The sequence below is a fragment of the Hyperoodon ampullatus genome, assembly GCF_949752795.1.
Source record: "Hyperoodon ampullatus genome assembly, chromosome: 4".
NCBI lineage: Eukaryota > Metazoa > Chordata > Mammalia > Artiodactyla > Ziphiidae > Hyperoodon > Hyperoodon ampullatus.
This window is the reverse complement of record NC_136917.1, coordinates 139,983,347-139,996,205: the sequence shown is the minus strand read 5'-3', so window position 1 is coordinate 139,996,205 and position 12,859 is coordinate 139,983,347. Positions and strand designations below refer to the sequence as shown.

The window sequence follows — 12,859 nt, the reverse complement described above, 5'->3', positions numbered from 1 at the left end:
TGGTGATGTAATAGTAACTGGGGGAGGCCCCTCTGAGGCAGGGATATTTGTGTTGAGACCTGAAGGTGGCAGGGAGCCCATTGTGAGAGGAGCTAAAGAGAGCATTGTGCCCATTCAAACTGCTTACATTATCTCTCCTAACCTACTACACTCTGCTGGCTTTGCTCTATTTTTCTCATTGTTTCCTCTGTTGCTTCTTCTCTTTTATGTGCAGAGACTGGTCTTTTCAAGAAATCATAAGTTAATTTGAACATTTCTGATTATGTCTGGTATAACCTTGAAGTCTTTTTAGAAGTATGGTTTTGTTCTTTCCCAAGAGACAGGTGTAATACATAGCACTTTTGGTGAGCTCATTTCTCTTTTGGTTTCATACACTTTGTAGCATAAATCTTTGGAGATGTTCAAAACAAATGAAAATATATGGTACATGAGATAGTCCAGATAAAATTTAGTCTTAGCTAAAGTGCTCGATTCTTAGCTTGAAGCAATATTGCCCACACTAAGGTTTTTCATTTTGTTTTTTTAAGATCTAATTCTCTTTTCATGGTTCTACTGAAAAATACTTGGAGAGACTAAATAGCAAATGATCAATGTATACAATTCTGCATAAGTAAAATGAAAAAAACTTGATTAGTAGTGAATGCTCCACTAGACAAAACAGCAACTACAGTTTTATAAATTTTTTTCTCAAATCTGAGATAAGAAATTGTTCAAATTTTTAAAATAGTTCTTTATTAATAAAATACATATTTTAAAATTTACAAGTTAGGTAAAATACCTCCAAAGTTAAATGTCATTTCTCATATAATCATTGTACAGAAGTCATATATATAATTTCTTGGCTTTCTAGTAATTTTCTACCAGTCACTTGAAATAACATCCTCAAGGTTTAATAATATATTGTAATAATTCCATATTTCACCTTTTAGAGTTTGATAGAAGACAGTCAATATCCTGAAGGATTTCAGAGGTTTTTTTCAATGCCACTGATACACTCTTTTCATTAACTTCCTTTAGCAAGGTTTCTGAAGATTCTGGTTTACAGTGATCCAAAGACTGTTCATTTTTCTTGTTAGAAATCTGGCTTAGGACACCACTGTTCTCCAATAATACTAAGTTGCTTAGTTAAGGAGCTTTTTCCCCATATTTTTCATTGTAATTGTTTTTAATTCAGAAAGCCTAGCCTTCATATTAAAATATTATTTCTCCATTGGGAGGAAGATCTCTTGGATTCATAATAGAGTTGGGACTTAAGAACTTATCAAGTCTATCCCTTATAGATGAAGAAACAAGTTAAGACTATAAGAGGGGGAAAGGAAAAGAGAGTATGTATGTCTGTATTTGGATGGAAGTTTGGTGACAGGGAGGAAATAAAAGAATTAAAACCTCAGTAACATTTCTTTAAATGAAGAAGTGATATGGGAATAAAAGGGAACCAAAGTAGGGGTGAGAGGAATATAAACAATCTGTGTAGGGTATTTTTTTTTTTTCCCGGCACACGGGCCTCTCACCGTTGTGGCCTCTCCCGTTGCGGAGCACAGGCTCCAGACGCGCAGGCTCAGCGGCCATGGCTCACAGGCCCAGTCGCTCCACGGCATATGGGATCCTCCCGGACCGGGGCACGAACCCGTGTCCCCTGCATCGGCAGGCGGACTCCCAACCACTGCGCCACCAGGGAAGCCCTGTGTAGGGTATTTTTAACTTAAAACATCTAGAGTGAAAAGAATCTGTCCTCTGTTGCAGAGCTACTTTATTATTTGAATAGGATTATGGAAAAATAACAGGATAAAAGAAATTTAGATGAGTGGGATAGGAATGTACAGAACAAAAGGTTTAATAAGAAAAAGAAGAGTCCAGTCCAAGCTGGTGATGTAGGAGGTTCCTGAACTCACCTCCTCCCACAAATGTGACACTGAATCTACAGCTACACACGGAGAAATTCTTGCTGTCAGAAATCCAGGAACTACCAGAGTGACTCCTATACACTGAGTGAATAAGAAAATATCCACAATTAAATGGGTAAGAAAGGTTGAGACACACTTTCACTATAAACCCCACCCTTACCACAATAGGGGGGAACTCACAATTCCCAGCTTCTCCCTGAGGAGTAAACGGTTTGACCCAAGATCTAATGCTCCAACTTTTAAGACTTCTAAGTGTGGAAAAGGCCCCTAAAACTCCTAGCTCTGAGCAGACAGAAACACCCAGCTCCCAGTCTTTCCCTCAAAGAGGGCTATTTGCATACTTTAAAAGCTGCTGCCTGAGGTATGCCTATTTGCATGTTTTAAAAGCTTCTAATTTAGCATGTGCCTCGGGGCTGAATGTGATCCTCCCTGGAGACTCAGGAGGCTGGCAGATGATATCTCCACATTCTTTCTCTGGCCTACTCAAGGTTGCTGCTATCTCCCTGGAAGGAGCTTATACACAAAAGAAAATATCAGTGAAACAAAGAGCTGGGGTGTTTTTGCAAAGATAAAATAGATAAACCTTTAGCTAGACTTATCAAGAAAAAAAGAGAACTCAAACAAATAAAATTAGAAATGAAAGAGGAGAAATCACAACCAATACCACACAATACAAAGGATCATAAGAGACTACTATGAACAATTATAGGCCAACATATTGGACAACCTAAAAGAAATGGTTAGATTCCTAGAAACATACTGAATCCAGGCTGATTACTAGTAAGGAAATTGAATCAGTAATCAAATACCTCCCAACACAAATGGTTTCATTGGTGAATTCTACTAAATATTTAAACAAGAATTAATACCAGGGCTTCCCTGGTGGCGCAGTGGTTGAGTCCACCTGCCGATGCAGGGGACACGAGTTCGTGCCCTGGTCTAGGAAGATCCCACATGCCGTGGAGCAGCTGGGCCCGTGAGCCATCGCCGCTAAGCCTGCGTGTCTGGAGCCTGTGCTCCACAATGGGAGAGGCCACAACAGTGAGAGGCCCATGTATCGCAAAAAAAAAAAAAAGAATCCGCCTGCCAATGCAGGGTATGTGGGTTTGAGCCCTGGTTCGGGAAGATCCCACATGCCATGGAGCAACTAAGCCCATGTACCACAACTACTGAGCCTGAGCTCTAGAGAACATGAACCACAACTACTGAGTGCACGTGCCACAACTACTGAAGCCTGCACGCCTAGAGCCCATGCTCTGCAACAAGAGAAGCCTCTGCAACAAGAGAAGCCACTGCAGCGAGAAGCCCGCACACCACAACGAAGAGCAACCCCCACTTGATGCAACTAGAGAAAGCCTGCACGCAGCAACGAAGACCCAACACAGCCAAAAATAAATAAATAAATAGATAAAGTAAATTTATAAAAATAAATAAATAATGAATTACCAGAAAAAGAAATTAGGAAAACAATTCCATTTACAATTACATCGAAGAGAATAAAATACCTAGGAATAAATTTAAGCAAAAAGGTGAAAGATCTGTACATTGAAAACTATAAGACATTAGATGAAACAGAATAAGACACAAATAAATGGAAAGATATTGTGTACTCATGAACTGGAAGAATTAGTATTGTTAAAATGTCCATACTATGCAAAGCAATCTACAGATTCAATACAATATTCAATGTATTGAACAATACAAAATTCCAATGGCATTTTTCACAGAAATAGAACAAACTACTGAAATGTGTATGGAACCAAAAAAGACCTCAAATAGCCAAAGCAAACTTGAGAAAGAAGAACAATGCTGGAAGTTTTCTGATTTCAAACTATAGTAATCAAAACAGTATGACAAAACAGTATGGCAAAAAACAGAAATATAGATCAATGGAACAGAATAAAGAGTCCAGAAATAAAGTCACGTATGTCTGTAATGGTCAATTAATTTACAACAAACAGTCAAAAATATACAATGGAGAAAGGATAGACTCTTCAATAAACGATGTCAGGAAAACTGGACCTCTACCTTACACCATACAGAAAAATCAACTCAAAATGGATTAAAGACTTGAATGTAAGACCTGAGACCATAAAACCCCTAGAAGAAAACATAGGGTGTAATAAACTCCTTGACATCAGTCTTGGCAATGACTTTTTGACACCAAAAGCAAAGAAAACAAAAGCAAAAATAAACAAGCGGTACTTGTCAAACTAAAAAGCTTTTGCACAGCCAAGGACACCTTCAACAAAATGAAAAGGCAACCTATGGAATGGAAGAAAATATTGCAAATTATATTTCTGATAAGAGGTTAATATCCAAGATATTCAAACAACTACTACAACTCAATAGCAGAAAACAAAAAATTTAAAAATGAGCAGAGGAACTGAATAGGTACTTTTCCAAAGACATACAGATGGCCAACAGGTACATGAAAAGGTGCTCAACATCACTAATCATCATGGGAAATGCAAATCAAAACCAATGAGATATCACCTCACACCTATTAGAATGGCTATCATCAAAAGAATAAGACAGGTTGGGGCTTCCCTGGTGGCGCAGTGGTTGAGAGTCCACCTGCCGATGCAGGGGGACACGGGTTCGTGCCCCAGTCTGGGAAGATCCTGCATGCCGCGGAGCGGCTGGGCCCGTGAGCCATGGCCACTGAGCCTGCGCGTCCGGAGCCTGTGCTCCGCAATGGGAGAGGCCACGACAGTGAGAGGCCCACGTACAGAAAAAAAAAAAAAAAAAAAGACGGGGCTTCCCTGGTGGCGCAGTGGTTGAGGGTCCGCCTGCCAATGCAGGGGACATGGGTTCGTGCCCCGGTCCGGGAAGATCCCACATGCCGCGGAGCGGCTGGACCCATGAGCCATGGCCACTGAGCCTGCTGAGCCTGCGCGTCCAGAGCCTGTGCTCCGCAATGGAAGAGGCCACAGCAGTGAGAGGCCCGCATACCGCAAAAAAAAAAAAAAGACATAGCAAGTGTTGGTAAGGATATGGAGAAAAGAGAACCCTTGTGTACCTTGGTAGAAATATAAATTAGTACAGCCACTGTGGAAAACAGTATGGAAGTTTCCTCAAAAAATTACAAATAGAACTACCATATGATCCAGCAATCTTACTTCTGGGTATATATCCAAAAGAAAAGAAAACAGTTGGGGCTTCCCTGGTGGCACAGTGGTTGAGACTCTGCCTGCCAATGCAGGGGACATGGGTTCGTGCCCCGGTCCGGGAAGATCCCACATGCTGCAGAGTGGCTGGGCCGGTAAGCCATGGCCGCTGAACCTGCGTGTCCGGAGCCTGTGCTCCGCAACGGGAGAGGCCACAACAGTGAGAGGCCAACATACCGCAAAAAAAACCAAACCAAAACAAAACAAAAGAAATGAAAACAGTCTGTTGAAGAGATAGCTGTACTCTTACGTTCACTGCAGCATTTCTCACAATAGCCAAGATATGGAGACAACCTAAGTGTCCACTGTTGGATGAATGGATAAAGAAGATGTGGTACATATACATACACACAATGGAATACTACTCAGCCATGAGAAAGAAGGAAATTCTGCCATTTGCAACAACACAGATGGACCTTGAGGGCATTTTGCTAAGTGAACTAAGCTAGACAGAGAAAGACAAATACTACATGGTGTCACTCATATGTGGAATTTTTTAAAAAGTCAAACTCATGGAAACAGAATGTAGACTGGTAGTTGCCAGGGGCTGGGGGTGGGGAAAGAGGGAGAGGTTGGTAAAAGCATATGAACTTTCAGCTATAAGATGAATAAGGTCTGAGGATCTAATGTATAACATGGTGACTGTAGTTGATAACACTGTGTTCTATGACTGAGGTTTGTTGGGAGGGTGGAAATCAGACGACCACCTCCCCCGGGAGGGGTGGTGAGATAGAGGAGAGGAGGAAGATAGATATGTAAAGTGATATATGTGTTAATTAACAAGATAGGGTGATCCTTTCACAATGTGTATGTGTGTCAGGTCACTATGATATACTATTTAAGTATCTTATAATTTTTTCATTTATATCTCAATAAAGCTGAAATTTTTTACAAATAATAGTATATAAAAATCCTACAAATTTTACAAAAGAAAGAAGTCAGAGACAGTTCTCAGTTATAATTTAGAATATAATTATATAAGTGTGAAAGTCTCCATAGGATATCTTAACCCTAGTTCACTGTCCTTTGCTGAGTTAAACCCAATGAAAAGTACAAATGCTAACATGATGTACCTCCTATAAACAAGATACATCTTAAATTACAATCTTAAATATTATTCAATAAAGCTCTGTAATATATAAGTAATGGATTAATATAAAGTACAGAGTCATGAATTAAGCCTACAATGGAAAGGGAGAAATTACGCAGGACAATAGATTCTGTTTAAAGGATACAGTTAAACTTCTGTATCTTTTCAAGTTCAGAAGCCACAGACCTGTGCAAAAAAAAAACTCATGCTAGTTGTCTGATTCTTTTATATCCACAATATTTCAAATGAGCATACTTAATTTTTTTTCATAAAGATTAGAATTTTTGACATAAGAACCTAGAGGTTAAGAATTCTCTTTATATTGGCTTTATTGAGCAACAAATCACCTTGACTCAACTGATGCTTACTGAGTGCCTTTCATGAGTAAGGCAAGTGAATAAAAGTCCTCCACCTCCAGGACTTTTGAATTAAGTATTGAGGTTTGAAGGTAATGGGCCTTCCTGCTACAACTCAGTACTGATGTGGCATATCTTCTACTTTCCTCCTCAAGGTTTACTAAAACTTTAAAAACCTACTAAAATCTCATCACTTCTATGAAAGAAATACTCTCTTCTTTGAATTCCTACAGCAGTATGTTAATTAATCATAAACTTCTTTGTAATGCTTTCTCTTGAACTATTTAATTTTCTGATCTTCATACCTAGATAGTTTCTTTGGAGGAGAAGGGATCTTACACATATAGTAAGACCTCATTTATATGGAACTCTTAGGGAATGGATGGTCTCCAGGGCCAACTTTTTATATGACTGAATTAGGTGTCAAAACATAATAACTACTTTCTATTAAATTTCTCTGGAATAGACTACCTAATCATTTCATTGTTTGCTTAAGCACAGTATACTAAACATTCTCTTTTTGACTTGAAGGGTTAATATATGAACATTAGCCCTTACCATGTTCCACAGAAACAGATATTGGGGCAACTGGTGTGGGATAGAAGGCTAAATGTACACAAATCCAGCAGAACCTCTTATGTGTGTGTGTTCTTTGTGTTTTCCCTCATCACTAGATGAAATATGAGCAGTGGCACACAACTAGAAAATAGTGTAACTGGACTAGCTCTGCAAAAATAATGAGGACATTCATGCTAGAACATCTCTTTAGTCAAGTCACTAGAAAAGTCTTTTCACAGCTCACAATAGGGTATACGACTTGTCTGCTTTACTGGCAGACAATGGACCATACGCAATGGACCACATGCACCTCATCAGCCTGCACTCTTTCCTTGTACTCTAGCCTATGAACGGAAAATAAAAGAGATCTTTCATTTTAAGCATCTGTACTAAAAACCTGGATGTGACTTACTCCAAAACACGCCGACTCTTCATCATTGCAAAACACACTCCCCCTGCCATTTTTAAACATGAGACACATTTTCTGGGTACACCCAGAACCATACAAACTACCTTTAATGCTGTCACTCATATGATAAACCAACGTCTTATGAAATATCTCCTGTACTATTTTTTGACAAGAATTCCTATTAAAAAGTTGAACGAGTAAGCTAATAATATAAGGTGAGTTGGAAATAAAATATTGAAATACAAATTAGGTAGCTGTATTATGTTTATAGCTGAAATACAATTTAGGTAGCTGTTTAGTATGTGATCTCTTCTCTCCCTTCAACCTATCCACTTTGACAAGAAAACAAGAATCATCTGATTCTTGTGGAGATGTCTTAGGCTTTGAGAGGGGAATGGAGCTGTTCAAGTGCTGTATCTCTCCTCCCCACTCCTCAATTCCTTTGTCTCCCCTCTGCTCCGCATTGCTTCCACCCATAGCTGCTTTCACCAATCTGTACTTCTCTTACCCCCTCACTTCTCAGTTTGTCTTGACAGTTATCCTCCTCTAAGCTTTCATATAAAAAGGCTAGCATTTTACAAACTTTGCCAGCTGAGCAATGATGAAGTAACCAGTTTTATAGCCATGTACAATTTCCCTTTCTTCCCAACTATGTTTTTTGCTAGCTATTAAGGCAACTTTTCTGCTCCCAAACTGTAGCTGAAGAGAGGGACCTGGAAAGCTGAATCCTTAAGATATCTGGATATTCAAATAACATCTACTGATTTGATTGTACCTCTTTCTCTAAGTAACTTAGGAAAAGGTGATAAGAATCAAGCTTACTGTTTATATATTTTTTTTCACCATGCACCATGCACTAAGACACCTTACAGCTTACTTTATTCTTTTCATTTATTTATTTGGCTGTGCCAGGTCTTAGTTGCGGCACGCAGGATCTTTAGTTGCAGCATGTGGGCTCTTAGTTACGGCATGTGGGATCTAGTTCCCTGACCTGGGATCCAATCTGGGCCCCCTGCATTGAGAGTTCGGAGTCTTAACAGCTGGACCACCAGGTAAGTCCTCTTACAACTTACTTTAATTTAAAGCTTCCTAAATTGTTCCTGATATCCTTTTTTTCCAATATAATCAGATTATACTCTTGCAGTGACACTAACCTTCCTAAGGCTCTTTCTTCCTGTCATTTTTCCATATAGGAACTTGTAATTCTATGAAGTCTGAATTCCTCTATTGATTACAAGGTCTATTCCTATCCATCAAAGTCACACTACACCCAAGCAGGTAAGTGTCTGCTGCATAAAAACTAACTTCTTACTATCTCCACAAGCCAAAATACCCTTTTTTTACCTCTGCCCTTGCTTCCTCCCTAAAATGTCTTAATTTCCCTAAATATTCCTTCGGAGCCCAGTTCTAGTCCCCTACACACTGAAAGGAGCACAGGAGGGACTGAAATCTTGCTTTATTTGTTGATTATCAATTAATTTGGGGGAGGCAATTAATATAATAGAAATTATTTAAAAATCAACTTTTTCTGAAAGCTTGTTATGTTAGTCAACATTTTATTTCCTTTAATATTACTAAGATAAAAAAATATATATCCTCTAAATTTTTCCATAAAGTTTTCAGGATGAATTTATTACACTAAAAGAGTCACCCATTTTGATATGAAGTTTTCAAATCTTCAGATGAAATATACTATGATGAAATGTAATAAATGAGATATCCAATTAAAGATAAATTACTTTCAAAATTTAAGCTATCAAAACATCATAGGAGTTAAATATATTTAACTAAGGGAAAGTTTTTTTGGGAAAAAGAGTCAGTTTACCTTTTAACATTTTAATTTTTGAGGATTACTTGGCTCTTCTACACAGATTAAGTTTAAAATAAATACAAATACCAGTTTTCTTCCAGAACAGAAGATGAAGGATGCGTAGGCATTTCTTTCTGACTAGTCTGGGTCAGTCTTCTGCACCATGATATTACTGTTGTCACATATCTAGATTGAATACATTAAGACAGATATTTGAAAAACAAACTTGTAGAATATTTATAAAAGCATTTAAAAATTGGAAAAATCATTAAGACGGTTTGGGAAAAAAGAATAAAGAAAAAATTCTAAAGTAGGGCAAGTTTTTAAATCGCTTTCATTGGAAAAAGAAAAAGCAAGTTTTTCTCATTCATCAGGAATAAAATGATTTACTCACATATATGATTAATAAAGATGAGATTTAAGAATCAGAACACAGGTTAACACTTGGATTTCATTCAAAGTTCTAATGTCTAAATTCTCCTTTTAGTTTTTCAAAGTAAAATGAATTTCATTAAATTTTATCATGAAAATGTCTTTACACACAAGACTAAGTGAGCATTTGCTTTCTAAAATTTAAACCAGAACACACCTATTAATGCACACACACACATCCAGAATTACATATAACTCATCAAACACACAAAACAAGTATCAAGTTCAATAAAATGAATGATTTGGAGTGACTGGCTGAAATAAATAGTTAATGTTTGCTAAATAGACACTATCTTTTGAGGCAAATTATTCAAACTAGCAATGAATGTTGGAGCATTTAAACCAAAATGCAATAAATCCCAACAGAAAAATAAATTCAAGAGGTAAAAAAAGCAACTGTTTTGTGAACATCCTCAAGTAAAATCACTAACATGTCAAGAACATCACAAGGAGAATGATTATTATAACAAATTATATAAGCCAAAAGAGAAAAAGCATATTCATAAAAAGCTGATTTCAAGAATCTTCTCCATTTTAAGAATAATCATTAGCTAGTTTGTTTTATTTCACTTTACAGAAATATACATAAATTTAGTTATTTGTGGCTGTAAGCCTTAGTTTAAATTGGTTAGGGGATTAATTAGTTAACTGGTTAACACAGCTGACCACAGTCCAACCTCCACAGCAAGCCAGTTATATCTATAACACATTTCTTTTGAAAAATCACTAGAATACAAATGGAAATGATTAAAGCTGACCTGATCTATTTAGTTATGCTAGAGACCAATATAACTGTAAACCCTGAAAACTGCTGAGGAATTCCCTGGAGGTCCAGTGGTTAAGACTCTGCGCTTCCACTACAGGGGGCGTGAGTTCGATCCCCAGTCGGGGAACTAAGATCCCACAAGCCACGCGGTGTGGCCAAAAAAACAAAAACAAAAACAAAAACACTGCAGCTACTAAAACCCGCTGAAATGACTTTATGCACATTTTCCACATGGAAAAACTAAAAATATATACAACATTTAAATAATGTTTTTATTCTTCCTCTCTGTCTAAAAGGAAGTTGTTTACTAACATGAAATTATTTTTTTAATTGCTTTCCAGTACCTTTCATATGGTCCAGGGTGTTGAATCTGAATTAACTGATTTCGTCCATCAGGAAAAGTTAACTTACACCAACCTAAATTGAGACCTCGATTTACCTTAAGAAGCAAGGAGGAAAGGTAAGTTTTAGTATTCTAGAACTGAAAAACAACACCTTCTTTTTAATTAATTTTCAGTAAAAAAAAAAAAAAAAAAGAAGTAGATGAATCATTAGAACTTTATTTTGACTAACTTAAAAGTTTTATTTTACATGGGATATGGGTATTATTCAACCACCACCCTTATATAGATAGTTATCAAAAGAACAAAAATACTAGTCCCTCTCTCTATAATGAGTTACCTTTATAAAAATGATGATTTGTCACACCTTTCTGATTTCTGCTAGGAAATCCAATGAGATCAGTAAAGCCTCTTGACGGATTTTATACTTCAAAAAATAGAGATACTGTGGTACTTCATTTTCTTTGTACTATTTCCACAGATGAAAAATAAATAAGTAAATAATAGATTTCAGTCTGAAGTGTAATTACCTGTCTCTTTTCAATAAGAGAGCTGAAATTCCAATTCAGGGTTAGAGTAATGCCATCTAAAAAGACAGCATGTACTTTGTCATCAGAGTATGCAAGAAATCTTCCCACGTTGGGTATGAATGATTCTCTCAAAAGCAAAGGCAGTATATTGCTATCATTTATCCCAGGTACCTAAAACCAGAAAATATAAATAGCAGGAAAGAGAGTTATGCACTAATAAGACTGAAATGATTAATGAACACTGAGGCAACTTCAGATTCTCATTCAGAAGTCGAATATTGTAGAACCCTTGTGGATGTTTTGACTTTTCCAGAAGTGGCTACCCAAAAGAGTCTATTGTAAGCAGATTAAGTACTAATACCTTTGGAAAGTCACCATTCTGCTGAACTTTACATAGAAAATAGACAAAGATTAGGAACTACAGCAACATATAGGTTTATAATCAAAGCAGTATAGATACAGAAATCAATGTCTGAGAATCACTTCCTCCAAGTCAGCATTAAAAAAAATTTACTTTTACAGTTATGGAAATAGAATGAATACTGTAATATGTTTCAAAATAACTATTTTTCACATACTTCAAATCCAATCAATTCCCCTGCCCTCCCCCTCTAAGAAAAAAGAAAAAACAAACTATATACAGTAAAAGTATAACATAAAAGCCCAATTTTTCAGTGTTTATCTATTAAATGGATTTTTTAAATAAACCAGTATCAATATTACAAAGACTTTCTCGCATGACTTAGATGAAAGTAATTTGAACTTATATGTATGTATACAAATAATAAAGCAATTAAAAATATCTTGCTTTAAAATAATTTAAGATACCATTTTCCAGCAGCATATATGATAGTTATGGCTTAAAGAAAGCTTCATCTTGGCACAATGCTGAAGAATTCTGTGAACAAGAAAAATACTACTTAAACATTTGCAAATAATGTCATTTTCCAATTCTAGCAACCCATTCTCACTGCTATACAACATTTTAGGCAAGTAACTCATTTCCACAAAAATACGTTTGGACCTCTTTCTTCCTTAAGCCCCTAGAAGGGAACTACTACTGTTGCTTCCCTTTGTGCTAATCTTACATAGTTAAGGTTATTCCTCTAATTTTTAGCAATGAAATGACTCCAAATGGAGAGGATTTTCAGAATTTGCTCCTTTTTAAGAAGTGACAGATTCACAGCACCTGAAAGGTTTAGCATAGTCTAAGAGTGGTGGGGATGTGAATCAACTGTCCCTAGAAAATCAAATGACCAGTTCTGCTCCTTCAAATCTACTTTAGAAGTTGCTTAGGGCTTCCCTGGTGGTGCAGTGGTTGAGAATCTGCCTACCAATGCAGGGGACACGGGTTCGAGCCCTGGTCTGGGAGGATCCCACATGCCGCGGGGCAACTAGGCCCGTGAGCCACAACTACTGATCCTGCGCGTCTGGAGCCTGTGCTACTCAACAAGAGAGGCCGCGATAGTGAGAGGCCCGCGCACCGTGATGAA

The 12,859-nt window shown here is 37.2% G+C and overlaps 1 protein-coding gene across 1 annotated transcript in view; it reads right to left on the bottom strand.

The window, feature by feature from the left end:
- Positions 1-918: 918 nt before the first annotated feature.
- The window catches only part of LOC307052809 (uncharacterized protein C5orf34 homolog), a gene marked incomplete at its 3' end in the record, with an annotated part of 30,276 nt that continues 18,335 nt past the window's right edge, over positions 919-12,859 (bottom strand). The window contains exons 7-12 of the mRNA XM_079703943.1: positions 12,195-12,264; positions 11,367-11,537; positions 10,840-10,934; positions 9,385-9,483; positions 6,310-6,350; positions 919-1,112 (exon numbers count right to left, since the gene is read on the bottom strand). Of these exons, the coding sequence (XP_079560069.1) occupies positions 919-1,112; positions 6,310-6,350; positions 9,385-9,483; positions 10,840-10,934; positions 11,367-11,537; positions 12,195-12,264 (670 nt within the window). The remainder of the gene's footprint in view (positions 1,113-6,309; positions 6,351-9,384; positions 9,484-10,839; positions 10,935-11,366; positions 11,538-12,194; positions 12,265-12,859) is intronic.